The sequence below is a fragment of the Podarcis cretensis genome (genome assembly GCF_951804945.1).
Source record: "Podarcis cretensis genome assembly, chromosome: 9".
Taxonomy (NCBI): Eukaryota; Metazoa; Chordata; class Lepidosauria; order Squamata; family Lacertidae; genus Podarcis; species Podarcis cretensis.
In genome coordinates, this window is record NC_137178.1 from 63199527 (window position 1) to 63221474 (window position 21948).

General features: G+C 43.1%; 1 protein-coding gene across 3 annotated transcripts in view; it reads right to left on the reverse strand.

Moving 5' to 3' along the window:
• Window positions 1-12376, reverse strand: part of TBC1D1 (TBC1 domain family member 1) — a 73369-nt gene extending 60993 nt beyond the window's left edge. For all 3 annotated transcript variants that reach the window (XM_079989641.1, XM_079989640.1, XM_079989639.1), the window contains exon 1: window positions 11919-12376. In XM_079989641.1, the coding sequence (XP_079845767.1) occupies window positions 11919-12335 (417 nt within the window). In that variant the 5' untranslated portion in view covers window positions 12336-12376. The remainder of the gene's footprint in view (window positions 1-11918) is intronic.
• Between the last annotated feature and the right edge of the window lie 9572 nt (window positions 12377-21948).

Sequence of the window (21948 nt, forward strand, 5' to 3'; positions counted from 1 at the left end):
GCTGGAATTGTGTGTTTGCTTAAGGGGCTTTAAGGTGTTCCGGATGTTACTTTTTGTGGGAAGATGCCAATGTCACCACTGAATGGTTAGATGTCTGTTAGTTTTATTTTGAAGCAAAGTGTCTAAACTTAGAACCTGGTAAGAAATAGGAAAAAGAAATGCAAAAACAAAATGCCAAACAATCAGGCAATTCGTAGAACCTGTGTGTATAGCCCATACATAGAAGCACAGATTCATACCAAATATGTCACAACATGAACTGCTCCAACCATGACCTCAGTGTTAGCCCCTGAAATGAATGCATGGAAGCTACCAACTAGTGTGAGCTTGCTTGCAGAATGAGCAAGGGTGACCTCTCTTCCACCCAAAGGGAAAAACAACAACAACAAAACCCTAAAGGGTGTGTGTGGGAAATGCCACATATAGCTGGCCTTTCTTTGAATTCATGTGCAGAAAATGCAGCCATCCTATCAAAAAACATCTCCTTATCCACATGAAACACCAGAATAACATTAACATCAGAGAAAAAGCTCTTTCCAGATTGGATTGATGCTTCATCTGACCCAGTTCCAAAACAATCAAACTTGTAGCTTTCATTACTTTTGGAATTGCCACAGATACACCATTTACTGCATGACAATACATTAATAGCGTCACTGATAATCCTGTCTGCATCGCACTGAAAACAGATTTTAAAATAATGTTGACCAATATGATATCAAATTGAGTGTTCAGGTTTTAATCAAGTTTTATGTGAATTCCTTGGATTTTGTGTTTGTTCTCAGTAACCACTAAATCATATCCTAGTGTTTCCTCCAAGATGAGATATGGTTTGGGCATCATTAAAACTATAAAAATGATATCTACTGGGAAACGCAGTTTTGTACAACTTATTTCATAATAAGCAATTTCTGTAGAAATTAACCATCACTGTCTATGAGAGATGTTATTGGTGGAAACAGTTAAAAATAAAACGTAGGGAAGGTATTTAGAAGAAAGTTCACTCTCCTCCTCAATCCCAATCTCTCAGCTAAAAATTCAAGTGAGAAACTCCAGTGGGAGCATCTCCAGAGTTATAAACTATTTTGAAATATAAGCTGCAGATAAAGTACTCCCCACACTTGCAGCTATTTCTGTGAAGGCAAACTAAAGAGGTTCCAATTTCCTGACACGACTTTCAGAAATGTCTCAGGCTTGGATTGCAATTGGAGACCCACACAGACACCAACACTGTTTGTACTGGCAGATGCATTCAAGAGCAGTTTTTAGCAGTCAACAGGCAAATAAAACATGATGAATGGAACTGAGATCTTTTTATCTTGTGTTGCACAGTTTGGAATACCATGTTACACCTGTACTTTTAAAGCACAACCCTGAGACAACAATCCTGTGCACCCTTACTTAGGACTAAGCCTTACTGAACTCAGTGAGACTTATTTCCAAGTAAATATTGTTATGAGTAAATGACTCAGAAACAATTTTAATAACACCACCAATGTGTAACAAAAAGACTAGAAAGAAATATAAACTTCTCTCTCTTTGTTTCTTTGTTTGATACATAATAGAACTTAAGGTGCAACACTTTACAAACTTATATGGGAATAAATATGATTGAACTCAAGGGTACTTCTGAGTTGATGTACAGCATTGCACTACAAATCTATGTTCCAGTCAACATAAATTTCACATTTGCATCAGATTTAAGTAAAGTCAATTAAATGTGCTTAAGACAAGGATATCAGTACAGTATGTTTATCCTTTGCTTTAAAAGTATTCAAAGCCCATATCCTTGGCTTTTTGAGAACATGATCAGAACTTTGACATAAATGCATGTTACAAAACTGAAATAGGCTTTACATAAAATAGGCATAATCCAGCTGATTAAGTAACTTCAGTCCCTCTGATTTTAACTGGAATGATGTAACTGCTTACTTTTCCAATCAAGTAAGTTACTATGCCCATGGGTCCTTTGAATGGAACACAACAGAGTCTAAGGGTATTGCCCCATGCCTTAAATCAGCAGCCCTGCCCTAATAGCTCTAATCAATCTGAATTTTTATTGATGTTATTGTTTACAAAGAAGACCATTGCAACATGGGGACCAATACAAGACTGAGACTTGTCTGTCTTGTAGCATAGTGTACATAATTTAACACACAAGTATTCTTTTTGGACCAATAGAAATGAAAATAAAAGAAACTTTTATTAAAATAATGGTTATCCTAGTAGCTTAAAACTTTTGCCTCCTGGCTGAGCCCTTACGAATATACACATATAGGCTGGCACTGTTCTAGCTTTGTTCACAGGATTGCTGTCCACATTAGAGAATATAACTGAGAATCAGATTGTGATATCATTTTACTTCCTTGTCTCCTTGTGACTAACTGTTGACAGCTTTTCCATTATCAATAAATGCTAACTCTTTATTATCTTGGCTTATGTTGCATGGAGATAGGTCAGATTTCCTTAACCACGCAATTATTTTTTCTGAAGCTGGTAAAGGTAACAGTTTCTGATGCAGCTGGAAAACCTTATGCCTCTAAATCTCAGCACGCACACAGAGAAGACATTTCACGTCCTATAGAAAATACTGTAAAATCTATTATTTAGCAAGAAGTACTGAGTTTTAAAGTCAGCACAAAAGCTGGGTCTATGCTCAGTGGTGCCCACCACCAGAATCCACTCTGACTTTTGCCATGGCCTTTTCCTTAGGAAGTAATGTGATAAAATATTGCTAAATATCTGCATCCTACATATTTGGTGTCTGAACGTTGAACATTTGCAAATGCCATAGCTCCACAGTGTGGCTGTTTTAGGGAACTGCAGCACAACAAGGCATCCTAGGGATGCAGAGAAAAGGGAGACATGAAAGAGGGAAGGATATTGGCAGGGGGAAACCAGTGGGTAGAAAGGCGAGTTGCTTAATCTCACCAACTGTATGTGTGGTGGGAAATTGGGATTGTGGCCCACATTCCCCATAATATAACCTGTCTGCCTTGCCCTCATATGTCTTAATGTGCACACAGGGGCCTATATGTGTTTCCTTGTCCATACAAACTGTATGCTCCCCAGCTGTAAAACTAGGTGCATAGCTCCTGCTGATCAAGTTGCAAGCATGGGGCTCTACCTATACACCATGTACAACAATAAAAAGTAGATTGGATGGTGGTGGTTTTAAATGTTCACTGGAATCTCTACATTTGTCAGATCTTCCTTGCTTCTTGTCAGGACTGAGTTCCTGGGCTGGATTTTCTTGGTGCTATTTATTCAACGGCTCAGGGCCACCTGTTGCTTATTGACCACATGTGGCCTTATTGGCTGTTTCGACTATATAGCAGCCTCCTGGAAAATCCAGACAGGCCTTTGTTGTGGGCTGTTGATTTAGAACATCAAACTGGACTCACATTTTTCTCTGACCTAAAACATTGTTCTGCAAGGCATGTGCTTGTGAACTAGAATTTATTATTTGCTTTTAGTCCTGTTCCTGAGTTTAGAGCTGACCTGTAGCTTAATGGTTGAGTTATGTGAGTTTGGCACTCTGCTGTTTCACAGAGTTCTCTCCTTATAAAGTTAAACGATTGTAATGAGGGTTTTTTAAAAAAAAATATGAGGCAACAAAAGCTATTTCTCTCTTAGTGCTACAATGGTGTCTCCAATGTTACAACACTAATACTGTATAACTGCACAAACATAGTGGAGAAAGAAAAAAACAGCTTGCTATTGTGGAGATGGGGAAAGCCTGTTCACCTATTTTTTTCCCCTAAAAAAAAAACACCTTGGAAATGGTACAGGAAAGGATAGCTATGCACAGTTTTTTTCTTTTTAAACATGATGTTTTGCCCCAAAATTTCAGGAATAGGGACATTTGATTTGTGATGTCACAGGCACTGTCCAATGGGTGCCCAACATTGACGTATTATGTTGAGTTGGATCATTTGTCCATCTGGTTCAGTGCAATCTTCTCTCTGCAGTGAGTGGTAGTGGCTCTCCAAGGTTTCAAACCAGGGTCTTTTGCATCCTAAAGGTAAAGGTAAAGGTACCCCTGCCCGTACAGGCCAGTCTTGACAGACTCTGGGGTTGTGCGCCCATCTCACTTAAGAGGCCAGGGGCCAGCGCTGTCCGGAGACACTTCCGGGTCACGTGGCCAGCGTGACATCGCTGCTCTGGCGAGCCAGAGCCGCACACGGAAACGCCGTTTACCTTCCCGCTGGTAAGCGGTCCCTATTTATCTACTTGCACCCGGAGGTGCTTTCGAACTGCTAGGTTGGCAGGCGCTGGGACCGAGCAGCGGGAGCGCACCCCGCCGCAGGGATTCGAACCGCCGACCTTTCGATCGGCAAGCCCTACCTTGGGGTAATTCCTGGGCCTGAACCTGGAACTTTCTACATTCAAATCATATACTCTTTCTCTGAAGTATGGACCTTCCCCTAAGAACATAACTTTCTCTCGGAGGAGTACTGATTGTGCTTCTGGATCAATGTTACAGATTTTAGCAGATATTTCTTGAGCTATAAGATGGATCATTTAAATCCTTGGTTGCCAAATGTTTCAGGCACAATTGCAAAAAAGACAAACTGTTGTGAGACCACACAGACAACAAAGCACCCACCACACCCTATTCTATGGGCTACAACAAGATGCTTCTTTCAAGCCTCATTTCAGCAGGTGACCCCATGGGCACCACGGAAGGCCTTTGAGGGCACCAGTGTCATATTAGTAGCCCCTGATTTAAATCAAACTACGTCATTTTTTGCTCCATGTTTAAAATGTCTACTTTTCTGACAAGTCTGTTAAAAAGTTTATTTCTCTCAGGAGATCTAGATGCACTCAAGTTTCAATTATTTCTGCTCCTTCAAATGAAAATCAGCTGCATCTTTAAAGTTATGCGCAACCTTACAAAGAAAATAAATGAGGTCTGCAACATTTGACAGAAGAGAGAAAAGGGCACCAGTACAATTTTTTCTGGCATTGACATTTATATAAATCTGAGTGATGGGGGCAGGGGAGTGTTTCTCTAAGTATTTCCTCATAACTTTGCAGATTGTCTTAACATTTGCTAGTCAAATGCTATAAACAATACTAACTCTAATCCCACAGCTGAATGTCTTGTCTGGGTAATTTTAATAGAGAGATGCTTACAAAAGCCTTGGTGTCAGATATAAACAATAAATTACATAATAATCCTCCATCATGAAGCTAAAGCTAGCAACCAATGTTTGGGGAGTTTGCTGTGTCTTTTCTATGCCTTTCATAGAAGAATAATGTACATAATCCTCACCAGTTCTCAGTCCTGACTGGCTGTGTAGTCTGGTAGCCTACTGTACTATTGATCAGAATGCCAGACACTTCCACTAGCCTTTCAGCAGTATGCATGTATTGTATTGTTCCAGTTATATCCCACTTTTCACTAGAGGAATTCAAGGTGGCATACATGGTTCCTGACTTACTGCTTCCCATTTACCCTAACAAACTCTGTTAGATAGGTTAGGTTGAGAAGTGGTGACTGACTAGTGCAAGGTCACTCACTGAGTTTCATGGCTGAGTGAGGATTTGAACCTTGGTCTCTCAGGTCATATTCCAACATTCTAAAGAACAGAAATACACATCCATGTGAAATAATATGGTTTTGTAACAAAAGGTGAACACACTGAAGTTAATGTACAATTTGATGCTCAGTGTTATTTATTTATAGGGGTTACTAGCGATCTTTCCGAAGGGACGCGGGTGGCGCTGTAGGTAAAACCTCAGTGCCTAGGACTTGCCGATTGTATGGTCGGCGGTTCGAATCCCCGCGGCGGGGTGAGCTCCCGTTGTTCGGTCCCAGCTCCTGCCCACCTAGCAGTTCGAAAGCACCCTTAAGTGCAAGTAGATAAATAGGGACCGCTTTCTAGCGGGAAGGTAAACGGCGTTTCAGTGTGCTGCACTGGTGCTGGCTCGCCAGAGCAGCTTCATCACGCTGGCCACATGACCCGGAAGTGTCTCCAGACAGCGCTGGCCCCCGGCCTCTTAAGTGAGATGGGCGCACAACCCTAGAGTCGGACACGACTGGCCCGTACGGGCAGGGGTACCTTTACCTTTACCTAGCAATCTTTCCAATAGAAAATACGCATGAAAGCCTCAAAATAAAAGACTATACAATAAGAAAAACACCACGTGAAATACTAAAATAAAAGAAAATGTGGATAACTTTCATCTTTCTTCTGAACTCATTAAGTATAATCACTAAGAAATAGTGGCTTTAAAATAACCTAAGAACTACCAAGCCTGTCAGGCACTAAGTCACTTAGATAAACATCCTATTTCTAGCCAGAACTGAAGACATTTACAGCAAACATGGGAAAAATCCAGTACTCCAACTGATCGCAACTGGGTACTGCTATACTTAACTGTCCAGTTGTAATACGATACTATCTGTACTGTTGCATACTCTTCGCCTCTAGGCAAAACAAAGCTTATGTTTATGCAACTGCACTTTTACTCTTCCCTCTCCAATCCCTCCTTGCCTATCATGTCCCTAAGTCAGTTAAGAGGATATGCTGGAAGCCAACTTTGGGGTGGGGGGATTTCTTCACATTAGATTCTTGCTGTTGGTCCTAATAGTTACTTTAAATCATTATTGAGGAACTGGAATCAAACAAAGGCTGGTTACAGTATAAGCCAGCTATACAAGCCTCAAAAATATGGATTTTTCTCAAAACACATTCCCAAAAAATATTATTCTAAGTTGCAGACTGGAATCAGGTTGACAAAGGTGCAATACCAATTGGGTGCTATTATTACTCAGTTTTTGCATCCTAAGCAACAAATATATTTGGCTGTTCAGGAAAAAAAACCCTGGGTGGTTTACACGGACCCCCTGCAGTCCATAGACCACCAGTTGGTAACCACTGCTGTATCTTCTTGTTTTTCAGTCTTTTGGTTTAGATAAAGAATAATAAAATGCACCTGTGTGGTGGACCTCTTTTCTCCTCTTCCAACTCCTGCTACAAAGTTGCATTCTTTTACTTGGGCTTCTAAACTGACTTGGTGTAAAAAAAATTGGAAAGCCAAATATTTTCCCAAACTCTGAACTTTAGATACTGAGTAAAGCAACAGCTCAAAATTGTGTTAGCAGGGCAGAGCCATTTGAAAATATTGGTGGATAATTTTGAACAGCTTTTTGACAATTCACAATTTCTCTATTTCCAGAAATAAAAGACTTTGTGGGGTTTTTCAGTCGTAGACATTTTGTTAGCTTGCATGGGAAAAGGGGCTTCTAACAGCTGAAACATTACAGTGGAACCGAGGGTTGCGAATGTGATCCATGCGGGAGGCACATTCGCAACCCGCAGTGCTGTGTCCGCTTGCGCACGCACGCAACATGATTTGGCACTTCTGGGCATGCGTAAAGCGCGATTTAGCACTTCTGCACATGCGCCGAAACCCGGAAGTAACCTGTTCCAGTACTTTCAGGTTCAGCACGTCCATAACCCGAAAACGTGCAACCCGCAGTGTTCACAACCCGAGGTATAACTGTATATGAATACCTGTTAGATTGTGAAACCTGTAGAAATCCAGAAATGTTTCATACAAATTAAGATAGGGCAGCTTTTTCATCCTGGGGGCCACATTACCTCAGAGGGAAGCTTGTGGGGGCCATGTGCCCATGGTAGGTGGGACCAGTGGCAAAAGTGGGCATAACATTGGGTATGAGTCTTTCCTTTATACATTCCAGCCATGCAAATGCAGACGTTTCTACATACACAGCTCCATACGCCATCTAGGATGTGAGAAGCATTATTAGAGGTCAACGATACATTCCAGTCAAACAAAAGCACTAAGGAAGCGTACAGTGAGGGGAGGGCATAGCCATAGGAAACTGTTCTGCCTCTGGGCTTGAGGTTTCCCAGCCCAATATAAATATAAGTCCACCTTGCAGACGTGCCTGTTGGCCAGCAATTAATAGGCCAGCATGTGTTTATTGTTTGGCCAGGCCAATAAGTTTCTCAAGATACTTCCTATGCATGTTTATGGAATTAAATATCAAAGACGAACACTTCAATAGCATTCTGAGATCAAAGGTTTTAAGAAGGCTTGTTTTCTCATTGAAGCAAAACCACCTGATGCTGAAATTGTTTGACTGGCCTCTGTAGAGGAGATCAAAGACTAAAGAATAAGATTTGGCGATATAAAACTAACTTGTATTTTTGTATTTCCAGAGATAGAGAATCTATACCTGCATAGAACCTAAGGGACCTCATATGAATGTCTACTATTTCCCCTATCAGTCCGTCATAAAACTCTTTCAACTTGTAGGAAATGATGGGTTAATCACCAGCAATTGGGGGGGGGGGGTTCTCTCTCTCCTCCCCACTTTTATTTTATTTTCTTGCTTTGTATACTAACTAGCCTTATTAAGAGTTCAGGAGAACTCAAAAGATTGTGCATTGCTTTGTGATATTTTGGTTGGCCTAATAAAGATATTGTCCTAATGTGGACATTGAATTTTTTCATTTCAACCAACCATTACATTTTGTATTGTATAGTTATACTTTCATCTTATTATTTAACTCTAAAGCTTGTATAGAACATTATACTTTCTCTCCTCCATGCACATGCTGTTGATTCCTTCCTAATTCAGGCATACCATCCTTTGCATGGTTTACATAATAAATTTGGACATTGGGCAAGCCATGCTTCATGCAAGCCTGAGAGAAAGAACCTCTGGCTTTCCAGATGTTATAGAGTACAGCTCCCACTATCCCTGACCATTGACCATGCTTACCCCAGTAAGCTCGTGGGAGTTGCAGTCTAATAGCATCTGGCTCACAGGTTCCCCACACCTGGTGTAAGTCAAAGTATGCGTCCAAACCAGAACCTACTTCCAGTCATGATTTCTGGTTCATGGTTGGTGCAAACCACCATTTGCCAGTTTGTTAACTTTGGTTTCCCCAAAGAAGGAAGTGAGGAAGAAAATTGGAGTGTGCGAGAAAGTGCATAACTGCACTTTTCTCTCACTTCCTTCTTAAATAAAAACTTACTGTTAATGAGTTTGCTAACCTAAGGTATAAAATGCATGTTCAATGCTATACATTTTGTGTTTCACTGATATGGCCAGGACCTAAAATGGAAAGTCCTGTCTCTTCCAGGACTTGCACTTCTGCAGAGGGATTTTTGTTTTTTGAGTAACAGATACACCCAAATCACAAACTTCCATTTATGTTCAAAAGGCAAAAGAAAGGGTTCAAAGAAAGCACAAGTCAAGAGTCACATTGGAACACTGAACTAGCACAGTTCTTCAGATCCTGGCCAATGTCTGCTACCATATTACAGCCACATCATTATAATAGTGTGAGAGAGCTCATGGATCTCAAGCAAAGTCTCGTGAAAAATACCCATTCTCAACTTCAAAAGCTTCCACATGGCTGAGAAGCCACCTAATGACTAAAGTAAAAACCATTCCACAAGTTTAAAATGCTACCCCAAAAACAATCTTACGAACAGATTTTTTAAAGATACATTTGTCCTTCAGATTACAAATACCAGAACTAGTTTAGAGGCTCACTACATATTTGGCAGCAAAGTATTAAAAAAATGTTTTTCTAATGAAATATTTGTTTTACTTGGTATAAACTAGGGTCACAATTATTTGAGCTTCTTCCAAATCAGGATCCTTTTTACGTGATAGGACTTTTAGAAAAGGACAAGATGTTTATGTTATGTTATGCTTTAGAACTATAAATTTTGCATCCATTTGATGTTCGTAGCTGTGTGAAAATGTTCGGCTCTTTCCTAGAACATGACGTTAATAATAAACCCATACCCCCAAAAGAAACTAAAACATGCACAGTCCTCTACTTAACTGTTTTGTTCTTCAAACCTTATGTCAAACTGCTCCCAAAACTAGCCAAGCAAGTAAATGTTACCATCATTTTTTCACAGTGTAAAACAAAATGGGGCATTGTGGTAGGCAGCAAACAGTGATCAATAATATATATTAACAAAAATAACCAATAACATCATCTACTAGTGTTTGAGGTGATTATTATTGCCATCAGTATTTTGGGAGGGGGCGGGGCAGGTGGACATCCCATGATTTTAATTGTCATGGTTATAACATAACATTCACTGATTGAGATCAACAGTTCTCAAAGCAAGGGACACTCGATCCATTCTGTTTTCACAATATGACATCATATAGCTACTAAAGATCAGAACTCCAGGCAAATTGGGAACAGCGGAAGGAAAACAGGTAGAGAAGGAACTATCAGCCTCCTGCTATCTGGAACAAATCTGTAATGTTGTTGTCACAACACATTTATTACGTAGCAGTTTGCGGCATGTCAGTCCCAGCACTGTTACCCTACACTTTAGTTAATACCCATAGTGGCAGACTTTAGGCTCTCAAATTTCAGTGGTGACCTGTGCTACGCTAAAATTCACCATCACTCCTGTCTCTCATGCTCCATTCTACAGCACTGTTGTGGCACTCCCTGCAGCACAGCGCCCAGTGCAGCCAAGCCAGTCGTGCTAAAACAGCCTTTGACACCCAGATCCTGTGGTATGTATACTGCAGACTTAAAACTGGTTTATCAGTTATTCCCTTTCCTAGAGGAACTGCAATTCCATTCTTTGGGGAGCCTATGATAAGCCATATTTATTGTGGGGACGCGGGTGATGCTGTGGTCTAAATCACTCAGCCTATTGGGCTTGCCAATCAGAAGGTTGTACAAACGCAAAAGCAAAAACTTTTATCACAAGTTATCTATGGCATATCTATACTATTGATTCATATTACAGTAGTTTTATACAAGTTCAAGTAGCCCCTCAAAAAGCTACTGAGGGTGCTGAGAATTGACACCCCTGGCCCACCACCAATCTAAAGTTTTCATTATTTTATGCAGAAAGGAAGTCCCAGTGGAAAGAAAATGGCTAAAAATATTAATGGTCCCCAAATACACTGCCATATTCAGAGATAACTGTACTAACTGAATCTGTTCTCTGGATAACAGAAGCTGAGAGTTAAAGACATATGGCACAAACCGGATAATTATCACTCCCTAACTGCCCTATTTAGGGACGCTGGTGGCACTGTGGGTTAAACCACAAAGCCTAGGACTTGCCGATCAGAAGGTCGGCAGTTTAAATCCCCGAGACAGGGTGAGCGCCCGTTGCTCGGTCCCTGCTCCTGCCAACATAGCAGTTCGAAAGCACGTCAAAGTGCAAATAGATAAATACCTCTGGCAGGAAGGTAAATGGCATTTCCGTGCGCTGCTCTGGTTCGCCAGAAGCAGCTTAGTCATGCTGGCCACATGACCCACAAGCTGTACGCCGGCTCCCTCGGCCAATATAGCGAAATGAGCGCCGCAACCCCAGAGTCGGTCACGACTGGACCTAATGGTCATGGGTCCCTTTACCTTTTTAACTGCCCTATTTGCACCACTTTTACTGAACAATTTCTTCGTGCACATTGACACAGACTGAATACCAAGCGTCATAGAGTACTAATATAATTTGTTTCAGAAGTCCTATATTCATGAAATAGGGGAAGCTCTGGATAAATGAATGGATACTTTGTTTTACATATTGAGAAAATAATCATATACAGCTTGTATGGAATAGAACTATTCACATCCACATCATGCATTTAAAGCACATTTATAGCATTTTAACAGTCATGGCTTCCTGTAAAGGATCCTGGGAAGTGTAGTTTACCTCTCACAGAGCCACAATCCCAGTAGCTTTATAAAACTACAGTTCCCTGGATTCTTAGTGTGAAGTAACATATCTTAAATGTATGGCACGGATGTCAAACCATCACAGAAGCTGCATCTCTCTACAATACAGTTTATTTAAATGCCATCTTAATTTGCAACACATTCTCTAAAAGAGCTGTTAATATCTCTCGGTTTGAATGTAAACAAAAATATATCACTTACTTTTGTTTGATCATCAGCTTTGAATACGTAACAGATACTTTGGGGGTTTGTGGCTCCATCTTTTATTAAGCAGGCAAAGTAGCTTGGATCATGACTGTTGTGAATCAGTTTGTGGACATGCTGTGGCTTACACTCAAACAGGCTGGAACAAATCAGAGGATCCCACTGCTGGGTTTTCCCTGTGTCTGCTTCACATCGCAGCCTGGTCGGTGAGACATAAAGCCGTATTTGGCTGGAGTTAGGCTCTTCCTTCAAGGAGTGTGTGCTGAGCTGCCGAATCTCTGCCACAATCCAAGGGAGCACTGGCATAGTGGTTAGAGAGTGTACTGGCAGAGAACCTACTAGCTGAAGACTGAAGTCTATTGAGCCATCACTGGTTGCTTCAGGATTTTTAACTTTGAACGATATGGGATCCATGTTTGAGTCATCAAACAAATTTTTGATGAAGACTTTTACTTCTGAAAGGAAAGATATTTACATGGTTAACACAATTTCCCTCTTTTATCATTTAAGAGTCATGTCAGTGACTGTATAAAATTAAGCAATATAATGAAAAGCTTCTTGTGTAATTATACATATCAGACATTAACAACAGTGATTCACACTTAGGGCAAAAGCATTACAGGAATCAAGTCATATTTAAACATAGGGATGTTAAAGCCTCAGATGATCCTCAGCCAGCTATAAAGTATATTTCATTATTTAAAAGCCACAGCACTATACTAGATTCATTCTGGTTCTTTGATATGGGTCCAATTATGAGCTACAACATTTGCATGCAAGGTTTTGTCTTCAGGCTCACTGAAAACACAAGAAAAAGCAAGACTGTTGAAGTCCAAATTAAAATATCCAAAGGTTTTAATAAATACCATACTTTTCCATGTATAAAACTAGGTTTTCTTTTACTAAAAAATAAAGTTTAAAAGGGGGGGTAGTCTTATACACAGGGACTATCTCCCCCCATTTTCTTAATTTTGAGTCCCCCAAAACAGGGGGCGTCTTAATACACGGGGGCGTGTTATACACGGAAAAATAAGGTAGCTTGTGTAACAAGAATCACAGACTCCCACCATCCCCAGCCAGCATAGCAAATGGTCAGAGCAGACAAGAGCTGTAGTCCAACAACAGATGGAGGGTCACAGGTTCCTCACCCCTGCTTGGAGATATTGAGGAGAAGGAGGAAGCATCACAACTTAGCAACACCATGGGCTAAGTAGGAAAGGGAAGACAGGGAGACAACCACAGTTGTCTGCAATAAGAAAACAAGTGTGTAAGGAGGAAGTAGGAAGCAGGAAGTAGGAGACAAAGATTGTGTGGGTGTTGGGTCTTGATTTGGGGACTAAATGATGTGAACAACCCTTCCCCCTTTTTCTTGAGTTCATCTTGACTGCACATTAGCTTGCCCTTATCCTCTAGGAACTGGCCCTTTGACCTTCCTGGAGAGCATTCTTCTAAAGCAGTATCAAACCTATAGCAACCCATATATCTAGGGAGGTACAAAGGTGATGATACATCACACCACAAGAATCATATTACATTTTCTGGTCTACTATTTTTATCCTGTCTTAATGCTTGTTTGCAACATAATGAAAGTTTGTGTACTTTGACAAATGTTCTCCTTACTTAAAATATGCAGTGGCTCAGCTTATAAGTACATTGAGATGATTGAGAGCAACTGTCAACAGTTCATAGCCTTTTGAACTCTGAGGGAGATAGCAAGAGTGCCTCTTTTTTCCCATTTTATATAGTAATGTTCTTTTCAATCTCTGAGCTTAGCTACAGTCACAAATCCCACCATCTGTACTGCAGTGAGGCTCCTAAATGATAGCTCAGGAGTATTAGCCTCTTTCCTAAATAACATGCAGTACATAAGCAATCTCTTAAAACTAGCCTAAAATAGGACACATGAGTTCAAATTCCCATGCAGCCGTTCATAGATAGGAAAGTATCTTGTTTTAAAAGGAATGCTAGCTAAGAAATAAAATGGTGGTGCTTAAGACCTAAGAAAGGAACTGCTATACTTTATTATCAGAACAGATTATTATTCCTGGACACACATTTTGATCCTCCTCATTTACTTACTCAGAGATGTAGCATAAAATTTCTTTTCACCACAACTGATAAGAAAGCTGAAATTTGATATATCAATCACCCAGTCATTTTATTTGTAAGCCGCCTTTCCAAAATTAAAACCATGCTCAAGGCAGCTTACAACATATAAAAATATCACATAACAAAAGTGGTCAATAATCAATAAGCAAAACATCGATAAACAAAAGCACAAAAGTATATGGATCGTCCAACTCCAGAGAAGGTTGAACATGTTACCTCTCTCCCTCAAAATGTGGAGCATGGAGTCTAGTTCCTAACAGCAGTCAGTGAAATTCAAGGCACAGATTGGACAACACGTTGAGAATGTGGGGAGGTCTTAGTAACCCTCAGTTACTAGCTGAATGTTTGATTTATAGTGGCAGCCAGAAAAGAGACTTGAAAAATGGGAGAAGCCACATATATTTGGTATTTTCTCCTCAACATACTTTTAACAGTAAAGGTGAGAGACTTCTAGAGTAATACCAACCACTATAAGTACTTTTACCATCATGTGTGTGTGCACATGTGCAACATCAGTGTGAATATTTTGAGATTAAGTGACCTGAATACTTTAGCACAGAGCTTTCCAAACTGTGTGTCGCGACATATTAGCTTGTCGGCTGCAATGTGTAGGTGTGTCGCACGAATGCTCCCCATGCTCCTCCTGGGGCTGGAAAGGGATTAGTTTAACCTCTGGTTTGCTAGTAAAACTGAATTACTGTGTTGCAAAATGATGCATGTCTAAAAAGTGTATCATCAACATGAAAAGTCTGGAATGTTCTTCTTTAGCATCTAAGAAAGAATTACAGTAAACCCACAACATAAGCAGGAGTTACGTTCTGGGGATCATGCCTAAACCCAAAACTACATATAGTTAAAGCCAGTGCTATTTTTCTAGAAAAAGAGGTGCTGGAACTCACCATGAACACCTCCCCCGTTCTCTTAGAATGGAAATGGTGACCACCTGAGATGTGCCGGAACTGAGTTTCGGTTCGTTTCAGCTGAAAAAAAGCCCTGGTCAAAGCACACTGAGTTCAATGGCAGGTGGGATCGCTAAATCATTTCCCCCAGAACCGTGCCTGCTTTCTGTCCCCTTTATTTGTTTTGCTGTGCACAAGTTAAATGCAAGTGAATTGTACTTACTGTAGTTAAGTTAGGACATTATCACTTTGTGCAGGTGCTTATAACAGTTCTAAGAATCCAGACTTTCCATTTGGGGGAGGGGAAACCCCACCTCTCTCAGTGATGAAACTGGGAACCACTCAGCTTCATCGCTGGATTCCCAGGGGGTTCCCAGGCGGCAGGGCCTCTGGGGCAGATCAGAGAGAAGACTCCAGGGTCTGGTCCACTCCAGGAACATAAAAAGAGGACACAACCAACTTCCACCACAGTCACCTGCTGATCTTTCCACCCACTCTCTAATGCTATTCTTTGTAATTTTGCTTTTATCTAATATTTAATTGTCACAACTTTCCTATGGCGGAAAAGGCACTGGGCTGAATCCTTAGAAGGGAGGGGCAGGCAAAGGTCACCATTTCCCAGCTAATGGAGATTCCCCTTAAGGGATCTTGGAGGGCAGAGATTTCTGTCCTGAAGCCCAGTTTGGGGGTTGATGAGCCATGGCACCCTTGCCTCAGTGGCCAGGGGAGGTTCTCTGTAAGTGGTTCATACTGTGCGGAAATCTCAAAATTGGTCAATCTTTGCTGTCCAGACACAGCTCATCACCCAACAGGCTGCCTTGGTGATCACATGGATATAGGCCTTCGCTTTGCCAAAGCTCTTGCGCTGTCATAAATAAAGCTGTGGCCTCCTCTCCCCCCATCTTGTCATTTTTACTGACTGCTTCCCGCACCCCAGAGCTACACTGCACATGGGCCTACAATGCACATACAAGGTGGACTTGGGTTCAGATAAATGGCCTCCACAGATTTAGTAACCTTGGCATCTTGGGATTAATAACCTTGAGTCACTCTGCTTATAGACGTTTTGCAGATGCCTGATCCACCATCTACCCAAAGCACTGGCCATGGTGCAGGCTATAGTCCATTACTCCTCAAGAGGACATAATTGAGGGCTGGGAACATCACCCATTTAAAATCCTGGAGAGCCACTGCTGGTAAGTGGCCAATACTGAGTTAGATGGACCAGTGGTCTGACTGAGTAAAGGATAGCTTCCTACCTTCCTAACTACTCCAAGCAGTTTTTCCCTCTATGACTACAGCTACCCTTAAATATTCAGGTATGGTGCATTTTGTAACCTTTCCCCTCTTTTATGCCCTGTCTCTGTAATTTTAATATTGCTAAAAAGCCTTTCCAAGCCCTTTACAAACATCAGGCTTGAAACCAGAGTATACTGTGCTATGTATAACATTACTTTGCATGCTTCACTCTGAGCAGCACAATTGGAGTTTATTGCTGTGACATTCCTGAGACATTATTTTTACCCATAATACTCCAAGCGCACACCCTAAATACAGCACAAACAAACTCCAACGAGAAAAGTTGCTAACCAACCAGTACATTTTGGATTATTCTCCACTAGGAAACATTATACCCCCTCATTGTACTTGTACAGATGACGCTGGTTACAATATTTGATTAGTTGTGAAGAAGCGGTTATCATCATGCAATTGAAAAAGGAAACTGCCTCCCAAATTACATGCTTATTCCTAGGTTGTTTATGTTTCCATCATCACCAACGCAGGTGAACTTGTTTCTCACTGGGATTTCAACATTACAGCAAAATCCCAGACTGAAATTGTATCCTAAGCTCTGCAGTGCTAAATGGCAGAGTGACCCTCTATCACTTGATCTCTGAACAGAAGAGAAAACCACACAAGTGCAGTGCTGAGTTATGAGCAAAGTTGGCGCCTTTAGTTCTACAATTTGTTATTGGCACAAGTTAGAGCCTACAAAGTACGTTCAAAGCTGTCTTTGAATCTCAACAAAATGATGCACTGAGAGATAAATCTATGCCTCTGTCTCTAAGAAAATGGAAATGAATGCACACGTAAAACACTTCTTTTTAATCTTGATATATGCATGATAGCCACATGATAAAAAATAAAAAGCAAAACTCAACTTTACTTCCAAATATGCCACTTTCACTTGGCATATTACGGTACATTAATTAGTATTTTACTACTAGTACTGTCGTAAGCTTTGGGAGCTAGATGAAAAGCAGGGTAGGGTGTTTATGAAAAAAGTGGCAAAAGGTGCGTTCATCAGGAAACATATTAAACAGGTTTTTAACCAAACATTTGTGGGATTCCAACCAGACATCATTGCTCATACCAATAGATTAACAGTGATCGAGTTGAGACAGGACAAAAACAAGCAAACATGCAAACAAAAAAACAAACATTTTAATGCATTGTTGTAGACCTAAAACTGTTTATATACAGAAAGAGAGAGCTGTCCTAGTTTTCACAATCCTTCTACTGTGATTTATTGATGCAACAATTATTGAAGGCAAGTTGTCAGTGTCAGCAGTGCCAGTCATTAAAACGTTCCCATTTGGCATCCGCAGCTTCCTTCTAACCGTGCAAAGCTGGCTGCGGTTGTGAGACCACAAAGCCAAAGCGTAGCTGAGTAAGATCTATAATCCTCAGTCCCAATGGAAGTGAGGCCCAAGGCATGCTTACTGGAGGGCACAGGATCCAACTCCTAGTGGGCAAGGCTCATTTGCCCCCCAAAAGATTTGAGGGCCCCCCATAAAAACCTTAACGGGCATTGCCATTCATATGGTGTTTGTGTGTGTGCTGCATCACGTGATCAATTAAGTGGGGCAGGATTTACCTGTCTCCTCCAATATTTATTCAAATTGGCACCCATGGGCGTAGCCAAGGGGGAGCCGTGGGGGGGGGGCAGCTGCCCCCTCCTTAACAATCCAAATCAATGCAAATCTGAGGTTCTTCTGCGCCCTCCCAACAAACGCCTGCTGCCCCCAACAAAAATCCTGGTTACACCTATGTTGGCATTCCTGCTGGAGGCTGAGGCGAACCCCACTAAACGCAGCGCGGGGGGGTGGGGGGTATTTCCATTGCATAACAGCCTCCATTGATTTCCATGCCACCTTGCGCCATCACAGCTCCCTGTGGAAATCCAGACTGTAAGCTCCTCGGGGCAGAGAGACCACGTCCCTCGGCGAAGCCTCTTGCCCTCATACGGTCATAGTGGAAGCAGCAGCAGCAGCAACACGTGGTTGCTCCGTGGCGCATCGCGTCGCCACGGGGTGTGGGGTGGTGTCTGGGTGGGTTAGGTGGGTGCTGCACCCTCCTCCCCACCCCACCCCACCCCACCCCCCCCGCCCCAGAAGCAGCGTCAATCAAACCTGCAAAGGGAGAAAAAGTATGAAGGGACGTTGTGGGGGGGGGGCGGTGAGAGAAGATCACTCACCGATCAGCGCCGGATGAGTGTGTGCCTTGAAAGGAAGTGCGCCGTCTGCGGCTCTTGGCTGAAGAGATGTCAGCGAAGAGGCGAGGGAGATGAAGACCGAGAGAGGGAGGCGGAACTCTCCCGCCTCGTCCCTGAGGGGACGGCAATGTCCCGCGGTCGAGGAGGAAGTTGGCCCGGGAGCAAGCGGCTCCTGTTGCTTCGTTCGCTACGTGACCGGCCTCGCTCGCTCCCCCGCCCCCGGGGCTGTCAAAGGCAGGCGGGCGGGCGGGCTGTGAGGCGGCGGCGGCGGCGGCGCGTCCCCTTGAGGGAGAAGCTACGAACGGAGGAGCGGCTCCCTCACAGCGCCCTCTCTGGGCTGCCCCGCCCGCCGCGCCCGCCTCTCCCCCGAGGGCGCAAGCTGAGGCGGGGGAGGGAAGAGCCACAACAAGCCGGCACATGCACCGGCGGCAATGGCTCCTTATCCAGCCGCGTCTCTCGAGGGAGAGAGGAGGAGGAGGAGGAGGAGGAAGGACCGAGCCGTGAAGGGGGTAGGCGGCCTCGGAGGGGCCATGAAGGAGTAAAAATAGAAGTTTCCACAGGCAGTGGGGGCTGTTGAGGCGAAGCGGGTTGGCGCGCTTTTCCTCTCAGAATAATCGCCTCAGAGAAAAGCACACGCAGTGAGAGACTTGGATGTGGCGCAGCAGCAGCAGCAGCCGGTCTCGCCGCGGTCACGTGCGAGAAACGGCTGCACTGCAGGCCGGCGCGCGCGCGCTTGCGCTTCGCCTGGCTGCCTCTCTCTCTCTTTCCCGCCTTTTCTTGCTTTCCCCCGCAAAAAGGCGGGCGGGTTGGGCGCTCGAGGCAGAAGGGCGCCACGCCGAGCCCTGACCACGCCGCCGTCCCTCCTCAGCCCAAAGGCTCCTGAGGGTGATGAAGGCGCAGTCCTCACGTTCAGGGCAGAGAAGTCTTCGAGTCAGGGGAGCCAGCTTGAATAAATAAAATATGGGGAGGGGTTTTGTTATGTACGTGGGACGCAGGTGGCGCTGTGGGTTAAAGCCTCAGCGCCTAGGACTTGCCGATCGAAAGGTCGGCGGTTCGAATCCCTGCGGCGGGGTGCGCTCCCGCTGCTCGGTCCCAGCGCCTGCCAACCTAGCAGTTCGAAAGCACCTCCGGGTGCAAGTAGATAAATAGGGACCGCTTACCAGCGGGAAGGTAAACGGCGTTTCCGTGTGCGGCTCTGGCTCGCCAGAGCAGCGATGTCACGCTGGCCACGTGACCCGGAAGTGTCTCCGGACAGCGCTGGCCCCTGGCCTCTTGAGTGAGATGGGCGCACAACCCCAGAGTCTGTCAAGACTGGCCCGTACGGGCAGGGGTACCTTTACCTTTACCTTTACCTTTGTTATGTACTGAGTCAAATAGGATCCAAAATGCAGCAGTCTGATTGGTCCTAGAACAATAGGATCCAAAAGGCAGCAGTCTGATTGGTCCTAGAACAATAGGATCCAAAAGGCAGCAGTCTGATTGGTCCTAGAACAATAGGATTCAGAATGCAGCAGTCTGATTGGTCCTAGAACAATGCAGCAGTATGATTGGTTGGCAGGAACCACCCAGTCATGCTCCAGATTGAAGTGAATCCACAACCTGATTGGCTTACAGTAGAATTCCGGAATTAGCCAATCATGTGCAGCCCATTGTGTAAATAATGTATATAAAGCAGATACTTTGAGGGGACATTCATTCCTCCTCACCACTATGAGCTGAATAAAGAGCATGAAATCACTTTGCGACTCTGAGTATATTTCAGGTTTTGAGAGTGAGCCCCATAGCTGATCACGAGATTCATTTGAATGGCAACACCCATCAACTTTGGGGGTTCCTCGTCCCCCCCTCCTTACACCTCCAGTGATGACTTAGGTGGAATCTACACATATATTTTTAAACCGCTGTGAAAATGCTTCCCCCCCCAAAAAAAAAAACGTTTTGAAAAATACATTGATATTGGTATAGCCTGCCGTCGCCGTCTAGTGTCACATTTAAATATTGCACTTTGCAACACATTTAAATCATAGTTGCCAACCTTCCCTGTTTTTTGCGGGAAATTCCCTTATTCCAGCGCCGTTTCCCGCTGCTTCCAGCTGCTATCCCAGATTATTAGATATCCCATAGACTGTCCACAGGTGAGGCTGCTGATCCCTTATTTTCGAGGCTGCTGATCCCTTATTTTCAAATCTGAAAGTTGACAGCTATGATTTAAATATTTACAGCTGTATAACTGAGTCCCCGGTCACATCTGCCTGTACTAACTTGACTGCGGCCCAGTCCTGTTGTCTAGGCAGGATTTGCCACAGGGTTTGGTGGGATTTGGTTCTAGACACGCCTGGGATTTCGTTGTAAGCTGTTGCCACAAGTACAGGAAAAATCAACACTCACTTCCTTTGTATGTGCTACAAAAGGCCCAAGTAAAATAAAATAAAAATACAACCGCTTCATTTCAGGGTCGTGGGTTGGAGCCCCACGCGGGGCAGAAGATTCATGCATTGCAAGGGGTTGGACTAGATGATCCTTGTGGCCCGTTCCAACTCTACGTTTCTTTGACTCTAAGCATTTGTGAGAGTTGCATGGGTCACCATCTTCTAACAGTAGCTCAGTGCTACTAGTTTTCAAAATTTGTGTCCTGTTTGTGTGCATATGTAGATTGGACCTCCCAAATGTTGCCACTCTGGTAGCACTAGCAACCCCTAAACCTTTATTGGTGCTTTTAGACACATTTTCAAAGGGACTCAGGCTGTTTTTAATGTTACATTTCCTCTTGACTGAGGCTGCAACAGCAGCTACAGGATCCCAAGTGTGAACTCGTGGACTTTGCCCCATTGCACGTGACAACTGCTTTTTGTGTGCCTGAGCCAGAATCTCAGACTCTCTGCCCTTTTCTCTCCTGGCTGAAAGTAAGGGGTAATATGCAACCCAGTTTAATCCTGAAAAGCTTTCGTTACAGGATCCAAATAATATGAGATTCATCCGAGAACACTTTTTTGAAAATGTCAGTGTCTTGTCCTTGAGGGCTAGAAACATACTTTAAAAAGGGATCTAGTTCAAGAATTATCCTGTGAAAATGTATCTTGAACCATTTCTTGAAGACCAAGAGACTTGAACTCTGCTGCTTAGGGCAACAATTTAAAATGGCCAGTTTCTGACAGAATAAACTATAGCACGGATATTTCTATTTAAGCTTCTAATTCAGAGAGGCGAAACCTGCGGCTTTCCAGCCATGCTCAAGCTTTGCAGTTACTTTCTTCTGATTCTTGTTGTGAATTCCCACAAGATCACTACTCAAACAAACCACAAGCACTGAGCCAAGAACAAACCTTGGTTACGGGCTATAGTTTGACACAAAACAAAACACAAGGCTAGGTTCAGGCATAATGCTAAGGCAAACCATGGCTTCTGGTACTACAGCAACCACAGAACTGAGTAAAGAGTGAAATGCCCATCATTTTCTTTCCTGTTCATGCCAAGCCATAGTTTCTATTAGTATTTGTGAACCAAGCTATGGTCTGGTACAGCA